The sequence below is a fragment of the Temnothorax nylanderi genome, unplaced genomic scaffold (assembly GCF_030848795.1).
Source record: "Temnothorax nylanderi isolate EJ_2023f unplaced genomic scaffold, tnyl_v1.0 TNYL_tig0020_pilon, whole genome shotgun sequence".
Classification (NCBI taxonomy): domain Eukaryota; kingdom Metazoa; phylum Arthropoda; class Insecta; order Hymenoptera; family Formicidae; genus Temnothorax; species Temnothorax nylanderi.
In genome coordinates, this window is record NW_027249082.1 from 1,483,761 (window position 1) to 1,501,452 (window position 17,692).

The 17,692-nt window shown below is 40.6% G+C and overlaps 2 protein-coding genes across 5 annotated transcripts in view; one reads left to right on the forward strand and one right to left on the reverse strand.

Moving 5' to 3' along the window:
• Window positions 1–17,692, reverse strand: part of Fas1 (fasciclin 1) — a 230,699-nt gene that overhangs the window by 67,741 nt on the left and 145,266 nt on the right. The gene's annotated exons all lie outside the window — the stretch shown is intronic.
• Orc3 (origin recognition complex subunit 3) lies at window positions 1,466–6,878 on the forward strand. The gene is made up of 14 exons (XM_071699954.1): window positions 1,466–1,680; window positions 2,210–2,341; window positions 2,420–2,540; window positions 2,735–2,907; window positions 2,983–3,140; window positions 3,225–3,333; window positions 3,409–3,573; window positions 3,644–3,841; window positions 4,154–4,270; window positions 4,384–4,668; window positions 5,033–5,266; window positions 5,647–5,766; window positions 6,318–6,385; window positions 6,638–6,878. Exons 1-14 carry the CDS (start codon window positions 1,657–1,659, stop codon window positions 6,729–6,731), a joined length of 1,998 nt encoding a protein of 665 aa, XP_071556055.1. The 5' UTR covers window positions 1,466–1,656; the 3' UTR covers window positions 6,732–6,878.

Genomic DNA, 17,692 nt, shown 5'->3' on the forward strand with positions numbered 1-17,692 from the left:
CGAGAACAACTCGCGCAAAGCTGCTTGCGCATCGATTTATATCCCCCAACCCTCCTGCCTTCATCCTGACGTCTCTACTCGTCTCCTCTGTTCCCTTTCGACGTAGCCGAAATCCGACTTTCGAACATGCATACGTCGGTTGCATCTGATGAGGACGAACTGCGCGTTGCTTTATCGAATGTTTATTCAGAACTGCGACAGAAATGATAATTTTGCCGTATTTTGGAGGGAAGCATTTTTTTCAGGCATATAAAATAACAGTGATAGATCGTAGTGAATGGAACGTAAAATACAATTAAAATTGTAAAGCTAAAAAATTCGCGTGGATGAACAAGTTAACGAACGACGTAATAAATGTGTGGAATTAAAAGAAATCGATAACGGTTTACAGGTTTAAATTATTCCTATACGATTATTGACTTATCATCCTTTTAATTTCTCCTTTGGATTTCTAAATTATTTCTCAATTCTCGAAATGAGTCTACGTTCATAAAAAATATATGAATTACAACTCAAATAGGACGATACTATTTCTGGTCATTATAATGAAGCTTCTGTTTGGGACAGAACATCTCTATTATGTAGAAGCTATGTATAATGTATACCGATATAAAAATAAAATGCATTCGTTATAGAATAGATTGAGATTTTTCCGCAAACCGCGCGATAAAAATTAAACAGAGTCAGACAGTATCAACGACAGTAGCCAGAGTTATTTTTTAAATCTATTAATTATTAAGGGAAAACGAGTTATCATCATTTGAAAAGATTTTTATGGTGGATAAAACGAGTTAATTTGTCATAAAAACTTAAAGATTATAAGATTCCTATCTTTAATCGTAATATTTTTATAAATAAATTATTTAGTCAAGAATCTATGTCTTTACTATTATATTTATTTTAGAAATAAATCGAGGCACTTGCTGTGGACAATTAAAAGGACATTAAATTAATTAACGGATATAAATAAAAAATAAGCTTTAGCTCTCGCTCTGTTGCCCATATCACGCACATATTATTCTTAAATTAATTTATATTTTTCTTTCATTTCTCCTCAAATGTTTATCTCACTATTGCTCACAAAAACGTATGCATCTGACGTGTGTGTTTAAGTTCCGTATACCACGTAATTACAAAAGTAATATAGGGCTTATGCACAATGAGAGGAATAAGGAACAAGGATTTAAACATAGAGAGAGTTCCGCGTCTTGAAAAAAGAGAGAAGACCGTGTCTTGAAAAAAAAAAAAAAAAAAAAAAAAAAAAAAAATGTGACTATGAATTCTCTCTATGTTTAATTCCTTGTTCCTTATTCCTATCTCATTGTGCATGAACCCGTACACTGTTATATTTGTACTTGCGAGCCTAAACGACTGTGCGACGATCGGACGTCTGCAGGCATAGCAGGCTCTAAGCAGATATCATCTCGGTACATGGCGCCAGCTAGCGGCACAAGATTATTTCCGTGCCAGCTGACAGCTGCCGTGTTCGGTAGCGTTCGCCGTTCAGTTGCGTTCGGCCACGCAACCGGTTGCTCGCGCGTGTTCGCGCCGCGTGTTTCCGCGCTGCGAATAACCCCCGTTTCTCTTATCTGCGTAGTAGAGGCGTGCACTTAAGACGGATATATACCTGGCATCTCGTTGACGCCGGTCGCAGAAATGGAGAACGTTTCTCTGTCCAAGGTAAGCGATACGACACGTGCAACCTGTTGCTATCGCCGGCTTAACCTCAAAGTGCTAAGTTAGCCCGCGGAAATGCCGAATAATGATTCATAGGCCGTCGCTTTTTGGCACGTCTTAAAAAGTTTCGCGAAGAATGCTCGTCGCTTCTCTTCTGTACAATGTTACTTTTGTCTTTGATTAACGTCATTCCTTTATAAATTTTTTGTTTATGACTCTCTCTTCTGAGATATTGGCATTTTAATTTTAAATATTTAATTTTTTGAAGATCGCGTATCTACTGAAACTCAATAAAATTAACGGTAATTGATGGCAGTTGAGGGGAAGATTAATAGATATGAAATACATGAGAATATAGTTTTCGATTTTCTTTAGTCATATAATTCGATGCATAATAATTTTTATAATTAATATTAATGCAGTTTAGTCGCAGTGAGTTTTAAAATGGACAATAATATCGCCGGTTTAATTGATGTGACAGAGAATCGATGTGGCTAATTAAAATGTAATATTGATTGCGATTTTTTTTTAGGGAGTATTTTCTTATAAAGGAAGTTACAAAATTGGAAAGAAGAGAAAGAAAGTTAAATCCCCAGCGTATCTTAATGAACCCTGGTATATCGCGTATAACGAAACGTGGGGATATATCGAGCAGGCTGCGGAGGTACAACTACCGTGTGTTAGCTGGCCATAAATCTCAATCAAAAGGCAGAATCTCTAACAGAATACATTAATATTTCAGAATGTCAGGTCGAAAATGTTCCAACAAGTTATATCCAATTTGGAGTCTTTCGTGTCGAAAATAAAAGCGACCCCATTGAATGTATTGTCCAATGAAATAGCCACGGCTATTTTGCTGACAGGTGAAAATAAACGCTACATATTTCTGTGAAAGATTTTTATTTTTTTTCGATATTTAGATAATCGAAATCGATTAAAAGTGTCTTGAAATAATTTTTGTCTATTAAGGGCATTTTTCTCCACTGTTCTTGTCTATTGAGGAATTTTTCTTCAATAGTTTCCGGTAAATTAATATTTAAATGAATTAAAATTATAGGAGTGAATGTCCCCGATCATACGACACTTTTCGACACGATAGTGTCCAAGCTTGATAAAATAACGCCGCACTTAGCAGTCGTTTGGAGCAGAAATTGTAACAACCTGAAAAGCATCATCGAAGACACTGTATATCAATTTATTAATCGGACTACAATTTATAAATCAGAATCGGTTAGTTTTGCGGTAATAGCAGTGTACAGGAAGCAATCTGTCGCAATATTTAAATAAATTATCGTTCGTTCGTAGGATGATGTTGTCGAAGTGCGTAAAAGTCAATGCACTATGCGCGTCTTGAAACAATTGTTTGCAGAACATCACGATCCGGAGGATCCTTTAGTTATAATCTTGCCGGATTTTGAAAGTTTCCCCACCAATGTATTACACGACTTTATCATGGTGTTGAGGTATTCTTAACAATATTTTAATGCATGAACAATATGTTAAAAAATTATATTAACCTTAAAAAATATTGCATAAATAATTTTCAGTTCATATAGGGCTTCATTGAAGTTCGTACTTATTTTCGGTGTCGCGACTACGTTGCATGTCGTACATAAATCATTGACCTATGACGTCACGTCGAAATTAGTAGTGCAGGCAAGTTAAACAAAAACATTCCGTCCAGCGCAAATGTTTGTCTGACTTTAAATAATTCGCCGTCCATTTGTTTAGGTATTCTATACGCAAACCCAAGTAAAAACACTATCCGATATATTGGAAAACACTGTTTTCTCTACAAAGATTCCATTTAAATTAATCGGTCGCGCGTTTCAATTGCTGACTGATATTTTTCTGTTTTACGATTTTTCGGTAGATAACTTCCTACAAAATTACAAGGTAACAATCAACGAAACCTAATGAATAAGTTGACAATCGGCTGATTATTATAAGCTACGGTAATTTTTAGATATGCATGATACAACATTTTTACGAGAACAATGTAAGCTCTCTCTGTTGTCAACCGAGAGACATTAAGGAGAGACTATCTAAACTCACTGCTGAAAATATCGCGGACATTAAAAGCTTACCGTCTATCGCTAAATATTTGAAAGCGTCCAACGAAATAGCGAGTGGAGAGGAAGAGCTCAGCGATAAAGAATTCATGGTTCGCATAGTTTATTTACGAGAATCAAAAAGGATTGCAAAAATTATATAGCTATCAATAACGAGAGGATATCTTTTAACTATTATATAATTCAATTTACCCTATTGAGAAATTTTAATATAACAGTCCATTAAGCTGTTTGATATTGAAAATAGAAAGATGGAAAATTTTTAATGGAAATAAAACTTTTATAAGATACTTCTGTAACTCTTAAATGTGTCTCTCTTCCTGAATGAAACTGTTACTGATGTATATAATTTTTGATAATCTTATACGTTTTTAAATTATCTTTTCAAGCCCCGCTTTTTGTAGGAACTGTTGGAACAATTGTTAAATAAATTCCATAAATTTATGGATCAATTTTTGACTATATTGAGATGTTTGCACTGCCTAATTGCTTCACTGCCAGGCTCGCCAATGGGTAAACAGGTAATATGGCGTTTTATTGACTCGCAATGAAATACTGTATTTCGCAATAAGCAAGAAAGCAATAACGGCGAGCTAAAAATTGGAATCGTGAAACAATGCGACAATCGTTTCAGTTACGGGAGGTTTATACCAAGGCGGTTTACACGAATGATCTCACAGAGTCCACCGAATACAAAGAATGTCTGAAATTACTGGGATTTTTATCGAAGGAGGAACTCCTCTCGAAACTCGAATCTGTCGTAAAAATTGTCGAGGAATCCAAAGATCCGGAAATCAAGAAAATCAAGATCAACCTCGACAATCACATCAAGACAATTCGAGAAGCTAGTTTAAGTACCACGACTTCTTCCGAAATCATCAGTGTGGAAGAGAAACTTAGTCGTATGCAACTAAAGGAGGTGTGTGCCAAATCGTGCTTTCTTAACTGTCTTTCTTATTAACTCTTTACGCATTTGGACAAATACAATATTTTCAACTTTACGTTATACTATCTCATACTGCAAATTAAAACGATGCTTCAAATCAAATCCGACATGATAAGATCTGATAACGCATAAATGATTTTTCGTTCTTTATATACGATTAACAAGATTTTATCGTTTTACGCGAAGTCACGTAAAGGTAAAATCTCTTTCTTTCTCTTTCTATATATGTATACCGCCGCAATCGAGTGCGATTGGATTTTCGCGGTTCAGAAATGAAGATTGAAAACGGTAGGACGCAATGATTAGTGGTGCAACTACCACGTTATCCTCTTTTCAGAAATTGCTCAAAATGAGTCAGCAACAGTCGCGTTCCGCTTACAAGCAGGCGCAGCTTGACCTGATCGATTACCTGGACCGAAAAATATTCTCCGTTCATCTAATCGATCCGAGTCGCGTGACGGCCCACGAGATATTTTGCTACAGCGACGGGAACCAGGCGAAGCATCATATTCGCGGCTCTTTGCGGGCCGCCATACACACGGGATTGAGCGATCCGCAGATGTATTTGGATGTGAGTGAAAGATCGTTCGCGGCAAATTTGGAATTGCGAAAGTAAACTTTTAAATAATATAAACGGATAGGACGTTGTGCCACCTTAGGTGTCAGATTAATATTAAATATTATAAAAAATTGTTGCGTCTTGAATTATGATTTATGATGTGTGTTACGAAATCAAATTATTCTTCCTTTAGTCTTTTTTTCTATCTTTAGCTTCTCATTGTCAGATCTCTTCATTTTTAAATATCGTCGATCCTGCTGCGCCGTCATCATCTCTCTCAACATTTTAAACTTTTCTTTTATGTACGATTCATCGGCGACTGTGAAACAATCAAGTTTATTCGACCTTTCGATAGACTTCCCGGCGCGGTTAATTGGAGACGTATATTTCAGTGCGACTGCTGCAAATTGGAGAATGATGACGACATTCCGCACACGCTCCCCGATCTGAGTATAATTTATAAGCTGCACTTGGAGTCCAGGAAGCTGATCAATATGTACGACTGGCTGCAGGTAACAATCCGGCCTGTGCTCATGTTTACAGGTTAATCCCTGTTACATTTACGGTCACGCACCCGGCCGACCGTCTCGTGATTTTAATCGCCGCCGCCGCCGCCGCTGCCACCGCGAGTGATTCACGCGAGCACGTCATTGTAAGCAAGGCGCGCACAAGGGGTGCCGAGTGCTTTATCGCCGGCCGGTTGTTAGAAAGCCGGTAAAACGCTTCTCATGAAAATTGCACCGGCGAAAACGTGCCCTCCGCCAAGCGGTTCAACGACGCCGATCGGAGATCACAGGATATATTACTGGACGCTTAATATAGCAAGAATTTACAATTTTTTAATAAAACCTCGGAGGAACTTTATAAAATTCTCTCTGATGAGATCCTAACACTTGCGTTTTTAGGTTCTTGAGCTTGATTTTTTTTTTTTTAAGATATTTATCGAGATATTTTCAAGTTTCTAAATTATGCTACATTTTCATTGTTCGATATATCAATTTTTAAACGTTACGAATTGCACCTAAAAACCCAAGGAGACGCACTTGATTGACTTTGCTTGCAGGCGTTCCTGACGATCGTGGATACGCAGGCTCAATCTATGGAGCAACGCGACGTGGATCCGCAATTGCAGTATCCTTTACAAATAACAAAAGTTTTCGCGCGAACGCGCGCCCCTCGCGTATCCAACGTGATCGGTACTCGTTGAGATTTGTCTTACCTGGCGCCCGTGCCTTTGAAATTCATATCACGCCTCCTAACGCGCGGATCGTACTCCCGCGTAGACGTAACTTCCGCGAACTAGATACCCTCCCTAGTTTGAATAATTCGCACGTGTTATCTCGCATTTCATCATGTAGTAACTTATCCTTAACGGGGATTCAGAGCTCGGTTTACTCAAGCGGTCGCCGCCCTGCAGTTCCTCGGCTTTATCAAGACTTCTCGAAGGAAGACGGATCATGTAAAGCGCCTTACGTAACAATAATATCGCGCGTTTGATTGTTTGCTTGGTTTGTCCGCACGGCTTGTTATATATGCGCCGTGTATGAACATGTGTTATTCTGTTTTTGTACCATTATTTGTATTAATGAATAAATTAATATTGAAATAAATGTATTTAAATGTTTTTCGCCCCATTATTTAACTTTTTCAATACACTGGAATATATGCATTTATTTTTATGTTATTTTTAATTTTAATATTTAATTTATATTATATTGCTGTCAATATTGCTGACAAAGAAAAAAGCAAATAACATTCGCCACAGTAGTTGTAATTTTAAAAAGTTTTATTTAATTGTGCTATGAATTTCAATTGAATAAAACATAACAAAACAAAAAATTAAATTACTTTTTCAATTTTAAAAATTCTCCGAAAAGATTAAATATTTATTTATTTCCAAAATCCGAGAATATTAATATTCTACTATTAAAATGTAGGGGGGAAAAAGTGCAAAAATCGCTCTATACATGCAATATCTAAAAATAATATTGATATACACAATATATACCTATAAGTTTACGAATTAAAACAATTAAAAACGCATATATCCAGATTACACGTACATCTTTTATTTGACAGAATATTTCTTATCGTTTTTACGATTCCCTTGTGATCGCCGAACGATCAAGGCTTCGTGCCCTGCATATTTATTCCGCCGTCTCTCTGAATCCACGGCGGAAGTTGTTATATGCCGAATCCACGGTGGAATAATTTAACGGCTTGCACGCATATTGATGATGCCACGTCCTGTATCTACATAAGTGCCCCGGCTGCCGCGTTCTTGAGATACTTAAATCCCAGGTAGATCGACATGCAGCACCCCAGCACCCCTTCTCATTTCTCTCCTTCGGCATCCCGGGCTTTTGAAAATCCGCAATATCGATTACGCCGTCTTTGTGGCGGGGGCGTCAAGCGTGCCGCGCGTTCCACGGGGGGGATTGTGAAAAAAAATTCGGCCGAAAGCGCGCACACGGCAATCGTTTCCGCATTTTAACGTGGACGAATATCGATTAATTGGATTCCCGCGACGCGACGGCCTTTTTCTCGCTCGGCGACACGGATGGAAGTTAACATTCCGCGCGACGACCTTTACCCTTTCGCTCTATGATGAACGAAATTTATTCGCGTGAAAAAACTCAGCTCTAAAATTCTTATGGATTTAAATAAAATTATAGCCGTTCTACAATTGTGGAAGCAATTAGTTCGTCGAACGAAGGAAGCGTACTTTTAAATCGTCATGACTGACCGTTAGTTACGTAATACCATTAGTTTATCTGTCTATTCACACATCGAAGTCCCCCATGGTTTCTATCGCATTCGCAAGTGTGACAACATTATCAGCTCTCGTTACACGTACCATTACGTTTCCTCCGAACACCCGTTCCAATCTATTGTCAGAAGTATAACGTAACGCGGTCCGCAGCACAGGCTCTATGGGATAATGTTTGCAGGGCAAAGCCAAACGGAGATTTCGCGTCGTGGCCAATTGTAGAATAATCGCGTGCTCAAAGGAGAGTGACGGCGGGCGCATGGGGGGTAGGATTCAGCAAAGGTTAACGTCTGTGTCTCCATAGGGATGCTCTTGGTGCACAGAGTACGTTAACCCCTCGGTCCGCCTTTGACCCTCTCCGAGAAAGGACGAGGCCCAGGGAGTACAGAAAGGGATAAGCTCACCCGTGAATAGTACCTTCGCTGCACCGACAGTAAAGCTCAAGGATATAGGGTAACTTCGGTGTCAAAGGAGCGAGAAGCGTGTAACCTCTTATTGCAAGATTTCCTAGGAAATCCTCCGCGTGCGCGCACATAGACGATTCCCTCATTGATACTCGATTTTTAGAACGTGTAAAATTTACAGAATATGGAGCTCTATGAATGTCTCTTGAATTGTCTATGTGAAATTTTGAAAATATAACTTTCCAAGGTTTGAAGGATCTATAGAAGTTAAGGAATCGATTATCCGAGACGCAAAGATTCTACGATCCGCGCCAAAAAAAGCGATACGGTATTTGATTTGTAGGATACGAGGAATCCGAAGAACGTTAAGATTCTCGAACGACCGGCGCGGAATCTGTGTATACGATAACGTAAAAAAAAAATAGAAATATTTTGGAGAGAGAAGAATTTCGCTAAGTTGTAGAACGGAAGGCAATAAAACTCAAATTCTACCGGTTCACACCGGAAGAGCGTCAGAACACAATAATTCCGATGTCAAAGCAGCGGGGGAGTTTCGCGAGTCGATTCTGCGGGGATTCCGAGGACTCGGTCTATTGGCCTCCGTGGAGGACTTCGGCTCGTATGCAGATGAATGGAGATACGACGCAGCCGCTTGCATATCTACTTTGCCTTTCACGTTGTGCACGACGGCGACGGGATCGGGCGATGGTATCGATTCTCGAAGGCCAGCTCGCTCGGATTGACGGCTGTCTTGCTTCAAACGGACCAGCGGGACGTATGTCGAAGATACGTAACTTTACGACGAACAACTTCTTATGAAATTAAAGGGAAGGAAAAAAAGATAGCACGAGCTTTTATCCGACTCGACAGTCAAATTTTTTTACGCGCGTTGCGAATATTTCAAGATTAATCTCAATTAATCTCAATTAAATAAAAGTGTTAGATCATCATCAGGGACATCGAAGCGAGCTCGGGAGTTTCGGGTCGTCTACGTATATTTTCTACATGATTTATGTTCGACGAGAGCCGACTCTTTCTATAAAGACCACTTTCTCTAACGTCTGTTAACTCCAACCGACTGATAACTTTTCAGAATAGCCAACTTCCGCGGGCTATTCTGAAAAGTTAACGATCGGTTAGAGCCAACAGACGTTGGCAAAAGTGGTCCTAAGAGATAAATCTATAAAGAAGTTTTGTTTCAATAACGTCAAATACGTCAAATCTGCTCGTTCCTTCTTTCTCCCTCTTTCGTGTCTCGCGCTGATCTTATCCGCATCCCTTTCCTCACGGCTATCGATCCTCGCGCGCTTCCGCACGCGAATCGCCCCGAAGAAAAATCTATTTGCAAGAAAAATCTATGAGAGTCCACTTTTCCAACTCGACCGAACTGTAGATACCGGGCCGGGAATCAGTTTTCCGGGTCGGAGTTGCCTAACCTTTCTCGTAACCTTCGTGCTCAATCGACGGCGCGACCCCGATATCCTTTCGGCATCCTCTTTAACTTGTCGCTATCGTTATATCGGATCTGCCCCGGCGCGGCGAGACGATCGACGAAGAAACCGAGTCTATTCTTTATCCCGGCTGCGCGCACGCGAATCAGATGTATATATTTTCACGTCGCAGCGATTTCTCTCGTTTGAAACGCGCAAACCCCTTCCGTGATGAAACGAACGAAACTTTATGTTGGACGCTCTGTTTCGCTCGGCGAGAAAGCCCTTTTCTATCATCTCTGAAAAATTCCTCAGCTTCCTCTCTGTACATCACTCTACTTTGTGTGAAGATAAATGAATTAAAATAAGTTGACGGATATTCACTGTGTATACAGTCTGTATAATTGAATTGCTTATCCCTCTTTGAAATCAAGGACCGGCTTTTTAAATATGTATATTATTCACCTCCTTTGTTACTTAACGTCAGTTTTATCAAACTTCGGGGATTTGAAAGTTATCACTAATCTTTTAATTTTTATTCCCCTCAGGTTCTAACCGGCAAAATCTCAACTGATGACAAACCGCATGTACGCGAATTTATGAAAATGCGAATACTTCTGTTTCGGCATAGTCAATGATGTAGTTCAAAATTAATGTAACACACAGGGGTGTCTCGGTAGAGCGATATCTCGCAGATGAACGACGCCGAAGGGAGGGTTGCGGGGCGATCGAATGCGATCCGCAAGTACCTGCAATTACCAATTATAATTGCACACAGACTCTAATTGGTAAACACTAATAATAACAACAACGCGCACTCATCGATCAGCAGTTTGGGAACGGACCACATTGCATCCCAATAATCGTTCGCTTGTTTGCCGTATACTCGTGACCCGTATATTCGTTAGTCTTGAATGCAAAAGCTATCAAATATCAGATTTAGTAAGTCTTTCCGCGCAAATATAACTGCTACTGTACGGATATCTGTACTAACACTATTAACCAATGTAATGTTATCATGCAGGATATTATTGTGTAACAGAAATAAACTTTGTCACGAAAAATTAACTTTATCGAGAGAGAAATAGAATGTTTATGGAAAAAAGCTTTTTTTGCATTAATTCTTAAATACGACTCTCAATAGAATATCTTGTTTTATATATATGCTTTCTATATATGGATTCTAATATACATGTATTTTTACTTTACGTTTCGCTCACGCGATCTTCTTAAATTTCCAAGTTAAATGAATAAAATCTATTCGTTGAGATAAACTTTTAACACGCGATTTTAACATGAATATATATATTTATATTAAAAAATGTATTTTTTCCTAAATGATTATTATACAATTGATACGTGTTATATGATTTTTTTTTCAAATTTCTAAATTAAACAAATAAAATCTATTTATTAGTTAACACGATTTTCTCATATACAATATACATACATATGCATGTATTCTTCCGAATGATTATTATTACATAATTACATTTTTATAAAATAAAGTTTCAAGTGTTTAAGGATTAATGCATGTATCTAGCGGAACAATCTGTGGATCACGGCACTTCTATCTCACTTCCCTTCCTGAAATGCTGCGACACGCGACGATTCCGGGTTTCCTTGGAGATTCGCGAAATACCGTAGAAAACTACCCTCGGGTATCTCGAAATTTCTCGGCGCAGATGACTACATTTCCCACGGGAAGCGGTCCTCTTTCTCGGACTTATTTTCGTCCGAGATGAAAGGAAACTTGCGGTGTGGTCATAGAACGCGTCGCGGGAGGTCCACGGGATCCTTAAGGGATCTCGGCCCCGCCAGCCGTTTTCCGACACGGAAATCAATCTCAACAGCTTCTCGTATCAATCTCCCATCGCACCTGAAGCACCCAATCACGTCGGTGTCGGGGTGTCCTCCGCCGCTCGTCCATTTGGGAGGAAGTTCGCCTGAAAATCCTCGTGAGACGCGAGAGACTTCACCCGATGACGGGAAGGAAGAACAATGTCTCCGCTTGAACCGCTCGTCCGGACGAGCAGTGGATATATTGATTTCTGAATGAACCGACAGCGTCGAACAAAATTTTCTACCGTCCGGGAGAATCCGTTGCAAAAAAAAAACGTCACTTAAAAATACATTTGTTTCACAAAATAGCGATTTTACAGTATTCTCTTCGGCGATTTGAATATATTCGTGAATTTAAAATGCGAAATCCTTCATAGAGAACGGTTCAAAATCTATGAATACAAAGTACGTGAATGCAAATTAGGGAATGCATTGTAAGGGAAATATCAAGTCTAATCCGTCGACTCTTTGTTCAATAATTATCGATTATTACTGAATATAATGAGTCCCTTATTAAGTGATAAAAAGAAATTGGATGCCATCTTGATAGCGCGTCATAACTGTTATGTAGTAAGAAGATCGGGAGCTCGTTTTCCACGAGATTCCATATCAAGGGCAATCGCTAGATAATAAAATTGATCATGAATACCCTATCAAAGGCAGCCACATAACTCATTTGCGACATACGCTCGACATTTGGTAATAAAATCTCATATTTCAGCTCATGAATTTGTTAAATTGTATAAATAAACGGACACGCTGCACGTAGAAGCACGCGTGTTCATAAATCATATTTGAAAAATTACTAGGTTTTAGTTACTACTTCATACATGCATTTTACAATATCCCGCTTTATCGCATTCTCACATATCACGCGTAATTAGGCGCGCAAAGCAGCAATGTAAAAAATGGCCCGGCGATATTAATGTGACAGTCATGAATTTGTTCTACTCTCTGATTAAGTCGCTAATCGATCTACTAATCCACTGTAAAATTAATATAAATCTCCGACATGATATATATGCGAATGAATGGAGCGTCATAATTTAAAATCGATACCGACATCAGAGTTCGCGGGTCACAAAATAGATTCATAATATTACAAACTACGCTAATTAATGATGTCAACCGCGCGTAAATTGTGTCGTGTTTTATCGCGACTCTACGTGCGTCGCTCAATTAAATTTTCGCAGACGCGCGTACAAATTGTTGGCAAATACGTAAAAATATACACGTCGAAATGTATGCCGTAATTTGAGATAAACATATGTTTTTTTATGCTCGTCCATTCTCGCAATTTATATTTAAATATGAAAAAAATATTCGCGAAACTTTCATATCCGCGTGCATCCGGGAAAATATTGGAGAGAAAGATCCTTTATTTTATATGTATTTTTTTCGTTGCAAAATACGATCGAACACAAATCGCAGCTTACGACGATAAGCGCGATATTTCTTTAATAATCGCAATTTATATGACACAGGCACGTATTTGCACGAAAGGGTTAAATCTGCCGTTACTCCGCACGAGGAATAAACATATGTCACGACGATTACACGTTATCTCGCGACAGGCAAAGGGGGAAGGGGGATCGTTTCATGAACGTAAATCCTGATAGAAGCCCCTGCGCTCTGAACCTGACCCCTCTCTCGCTTGTCGCCACCCACATCACCCTTTTGTGTTATTGCGATTGAGTGAGTGTAGACAACTACTACCCTCGTGTCGATCCTCGAGCGTGTCAGAAACTATGACATTAATGCACGTTGTCACGCGTAATTATGAGTCAGAGCCGAATAATCGTGCGGCTGTAGCGCGTGGGTCGCAAGGAAAGCGCGGTTGGAGAAGGTTCGGGTACGGAGACGAGCAAATATTATCGTATCGTATTATCAGATAAAGTGAGAAACTCGAGGTGCAATGATTCTTTAGCGAAATTTCGGCAATACAAATAGCGAGGTTTCAAAATAATTTAGTGTTATTATAACGCGAGCGCTCGATGTCATCGCCGCCAGTCCAATAATTTCCCATTTAATTTCGGACGGATTTGCGAATGTGTCAAAGTAGGAGCGTTTATCATAGTCGCGTGTACGCGTTGATGAAATTCCATGTATTCTGTCACGCGATAATTTCCGCGAAACGGTAGTGTTGTACAGAAGTGTCCACGAGCTTCAATGTAAAATAGAGAGATAATCCTTACTATACATTATAATGCAGAGATATTATCGCCGTTGCTCGTCGAGGTATTTTCAAAGTTAGTCATTTTGTTGACCTCGCATAGAATATCACAATGTAGAGTATGTCGTTTGGATTTGCGTATAATAATCGTAAATGGTAATCAGCGGAATTATATCACGACATAGAAATGGCAATTATAGTTAGATATTGCGTTAGATTTAGCACATAGAATATCCGTTGCGTAACGTTTTACTAGATCCTTAAGATGACCCTCATTTCTTCAATCATACTATCGACATACGCTTCTGTTTATATTTTTCATCGCGATACTATAAAATAATATTCATATACTTTTTTCGATTTGGTCATTCAGAGCATAATAAAAAAAATGAAAATCATATAAACAATTTTTCATACTGTATATACATGCACACGTTGTACAATGAATGTGTAACATAGAAGAGGTATAATCTTCTTCGTCTGAATCGCTAATCATCATCTTGTCGTTAGTGAGTGGGATAAGTTCCTCCCGCTGTGCGCAAGTAATTCGCAATTGGCTTGGCTCGATTCTCCGCGCGCCGGCCCTTTCGGCTAATTTCAATTAGGGATAATTGATTGCTTTACACCCATCGTTCCGTACTCGGTCCGTCCTCTTTGTCCGCGCTCGACGGAGGACCATTTCGCGACGGAGACAGTCATCGAGATCGAAAGACGAAGCGAGAGAGACATGTGGAAAGAAGGAGAGAGAGGGAGAACGCGATGGGAAGAGTAGGTAGGATATCTCCTTCAACAATCGAGGGTCCGAGCGGACGAGGAATGTGTGGAGAAGGGATCTAATCGCATGCGGTCCATCCCTATTCAACCATCCGATTCAACTACCATCGCAATCAGCTACCGTGAAGGATATCGCTCCTCTAATTGCTTGGCCATCGATCACTCGATGATCGAGCAAGCGTGGAAAGACGGAAGATTAAGATGTCCGGATCTAACTCAAGACTTTTTCTTACGATACCTCTCGCGCTGAGTATAAAGCCTTCGCGTATATACGAGTACAAGTGCTTTAAGGATGGTAAGCTCAAATATCTAACCGTAGTCAACCCCCCCCGAGACGAGTTTCTATATCCGGCTGCGACACCCCTTCTCGTCAAAGCCTGCGGCGCTCTCGCGATTGCAATGAAGAAAATGTTTGCGCGAAGGAAACAAGGAATTAAGGGGGGCGGCGCAGCTTTATGCGAAAACTCCTCCCTCCCCTCGCGTATGTAAGATCGCCTTAGGCGAGAAGAGGGAAGATTGCTCTGACTCGGCGCGGCAGAATAAAATTTTATTCTGATAAGGGACGAAGAGAATTTTTTAATATCTCTATATATCTCCAGATTATCGGAATATTTTTGGATTTTTGTAATTTTGCATCTTCGATTATATCTGAACTCTCTGCCACTCTTACGATAGCCATAGACTTCTATGTTATGTCCCTGCTTATATCTTCCACTCGTTTTATTTATCCTTTTAATCCGCCTGCTCCATTCGAAGAGCGTGTCGGAGATTTTATTTATACTGCGACCCGTTATTGCCGCTGCGCGCCGCGCCGTCGGGACGCGCGGAAGAGGGTCGGCGGCCTTCATTAGGTCTTCTTCGCGTCTAATCCAACTTGAATACCGGTGTCGTGGGATGGAGGCAGGGCTGTACTTCCCGCACGATGCTCCTGGGTATTTTGTAGTTACCCTAGATACCGGACTACCTCGAGTCGCGCTGACGGATAAGCGTCGTTCGCGCTCTTTGTTTCGTTGCCTGATTAATTGAACAGCCCAGGAATGACTCGCCGTGGCATTTTCGACCGACCTTTTCAGCGAGTGCGTTTAAAGCGGATGCTTTAACGAGCTTGAAAAACGACGGTCGTCGGAGTTATCAGCGCGGTCGAGCGTTCGCGCCATATCAGCACCCGGTGATAATAAATGCGCGAGCAGATTTCTGTCGCGAAAATGTGGCCAATTTATTCTCGTCGTCGCGATACGAACGCGGCCTTCGTACGTGGGTGCGATGGTATCGTCGACTCCGGGCACTCGGAAAAAAGGAGCTTTAGCATAATTACGCCGTTCCGAGCCCGAGTCGTCGCGGTATGCGAACGAAAATACGACGAGACACCGATTTTTTCCCCGGATATAATCAAAGCAACTCAGGTAATACCGAAAGGCGTTGTCTGATTTATTCGCTTTCATTTAAGACGATTATTCGACTTTTTTTAAACTCGCTATAACTTTTTCGAGTGCTTGTTAACGTACGCTACAGCTAGAATTTATTGCGCGCTATATCGGGCTAAGATAATATCTACGAAAGATCAGAGCGCATTATCGTCTTAAATCTTATTAAGTGCAGCGGAAAATAATTGCGCTTATACGAACGGAGAGCGAATTATCAACGAAGATGAATTTTTCCCCAGCCTTGTGGATTTCGTGGCACACGGCGGGCGCGGCGCTCTCTCCGTGGTCGGTCGATTAGTTTATTACAACGTAAAGTACGTGGCCGCGTCTGTAACAACCGACATTAGATGCGAAAGCAATTAGGGAGAAGTTTACGGGTGGCGCGGCGTCCCGCGTAGCGCGTCCCTCCTAGAAAGATTTTAATTACAATCTGTAAACGCGGCGAACGGTCGGACCCGTTGCATTTAAGTCCCGTTTCATTATCACGCCAGACTCGAATGTAACTTTTTTAACCGTCCTGGCATTTATATGACATAATTAAGATTTTTCTGACACGACTCCGCAACGTCCCGCTGCGACGGCAGGGCCGCTATACTTTTTCACGCCTCGTTCCGTCATCGTGACGAGCTCTCGCCGTATTACTCGACTCGGAGGAAAACGTGTCCTCGTTTTACCTGACGCGCGAACGCGAGTCCTTGCATTTGAAAAATTATTACACGAGACGATTTATCCCGCGGCCTTATCTTAATTGGTTTAAACTCGGGCCACCGCCACACGGAGGAGCAGATTGGAATTTCTGGTGGCGCATGCACGATTATGCCGGAAGCGTACACGCGATAAAACGTTGCGGAATTAAACGAGATTAAAATCTGTAGGATTACCGCCACATCAAAGCGGGCTTTTCTTTTTGCTCAACCTGTGTACATTGAAATCTGCCGCAATTTTAATCTCTTTCTCTAACGAGTATATGCAGAAAAAGTGGTATAATATACTAACAAACATTATGAAAAGTATAATGATATATAATTATATGCATGAGAAGCTTTTTATCATAAAGTACCAGATGTGTCTACAAACATACACGTCCCATAACAGACAGATGAAAAGATGAGGATTAAAAATACAAGATTAACGCGACATTTAAAGAACACGAATTTGGAAGTGAATTTCCATTAATGGCAATACGTTAAAGAGAGAAATATATTTCATTAATCTAATTTAATTGCGCGATCCTCAAAGAGTGATTATCTGTTCGGCGGATCAAGCGAATCTCCCTCTCCTCGAGACGCACGCTCCTACCATTAATTCTCATAACCGTACACTCCACCGTGATTCAATAACAGGTCAATAATAAACTCGATCACCGGGAGGAAACGGTGAGGCACGGGAGGAACGTCTCTCACCCTCGGTACCTCGCGGATTCTGCAGTCTCCGACAAGACAAACGAAGCCGCCCCTTCCTGGCCTGCGGCTACGGGATGTGTCGCAGACGCCCGAGCGGCTTGTTCTCCGGCACGTAGAGTACAGTGTAACCAACCCCCTCACCTGCTCGCGGGGACTCGCTCAAAGTTGTCGGCAGACACATACATATGCGCGCGTCCACACACATACACACGTACACG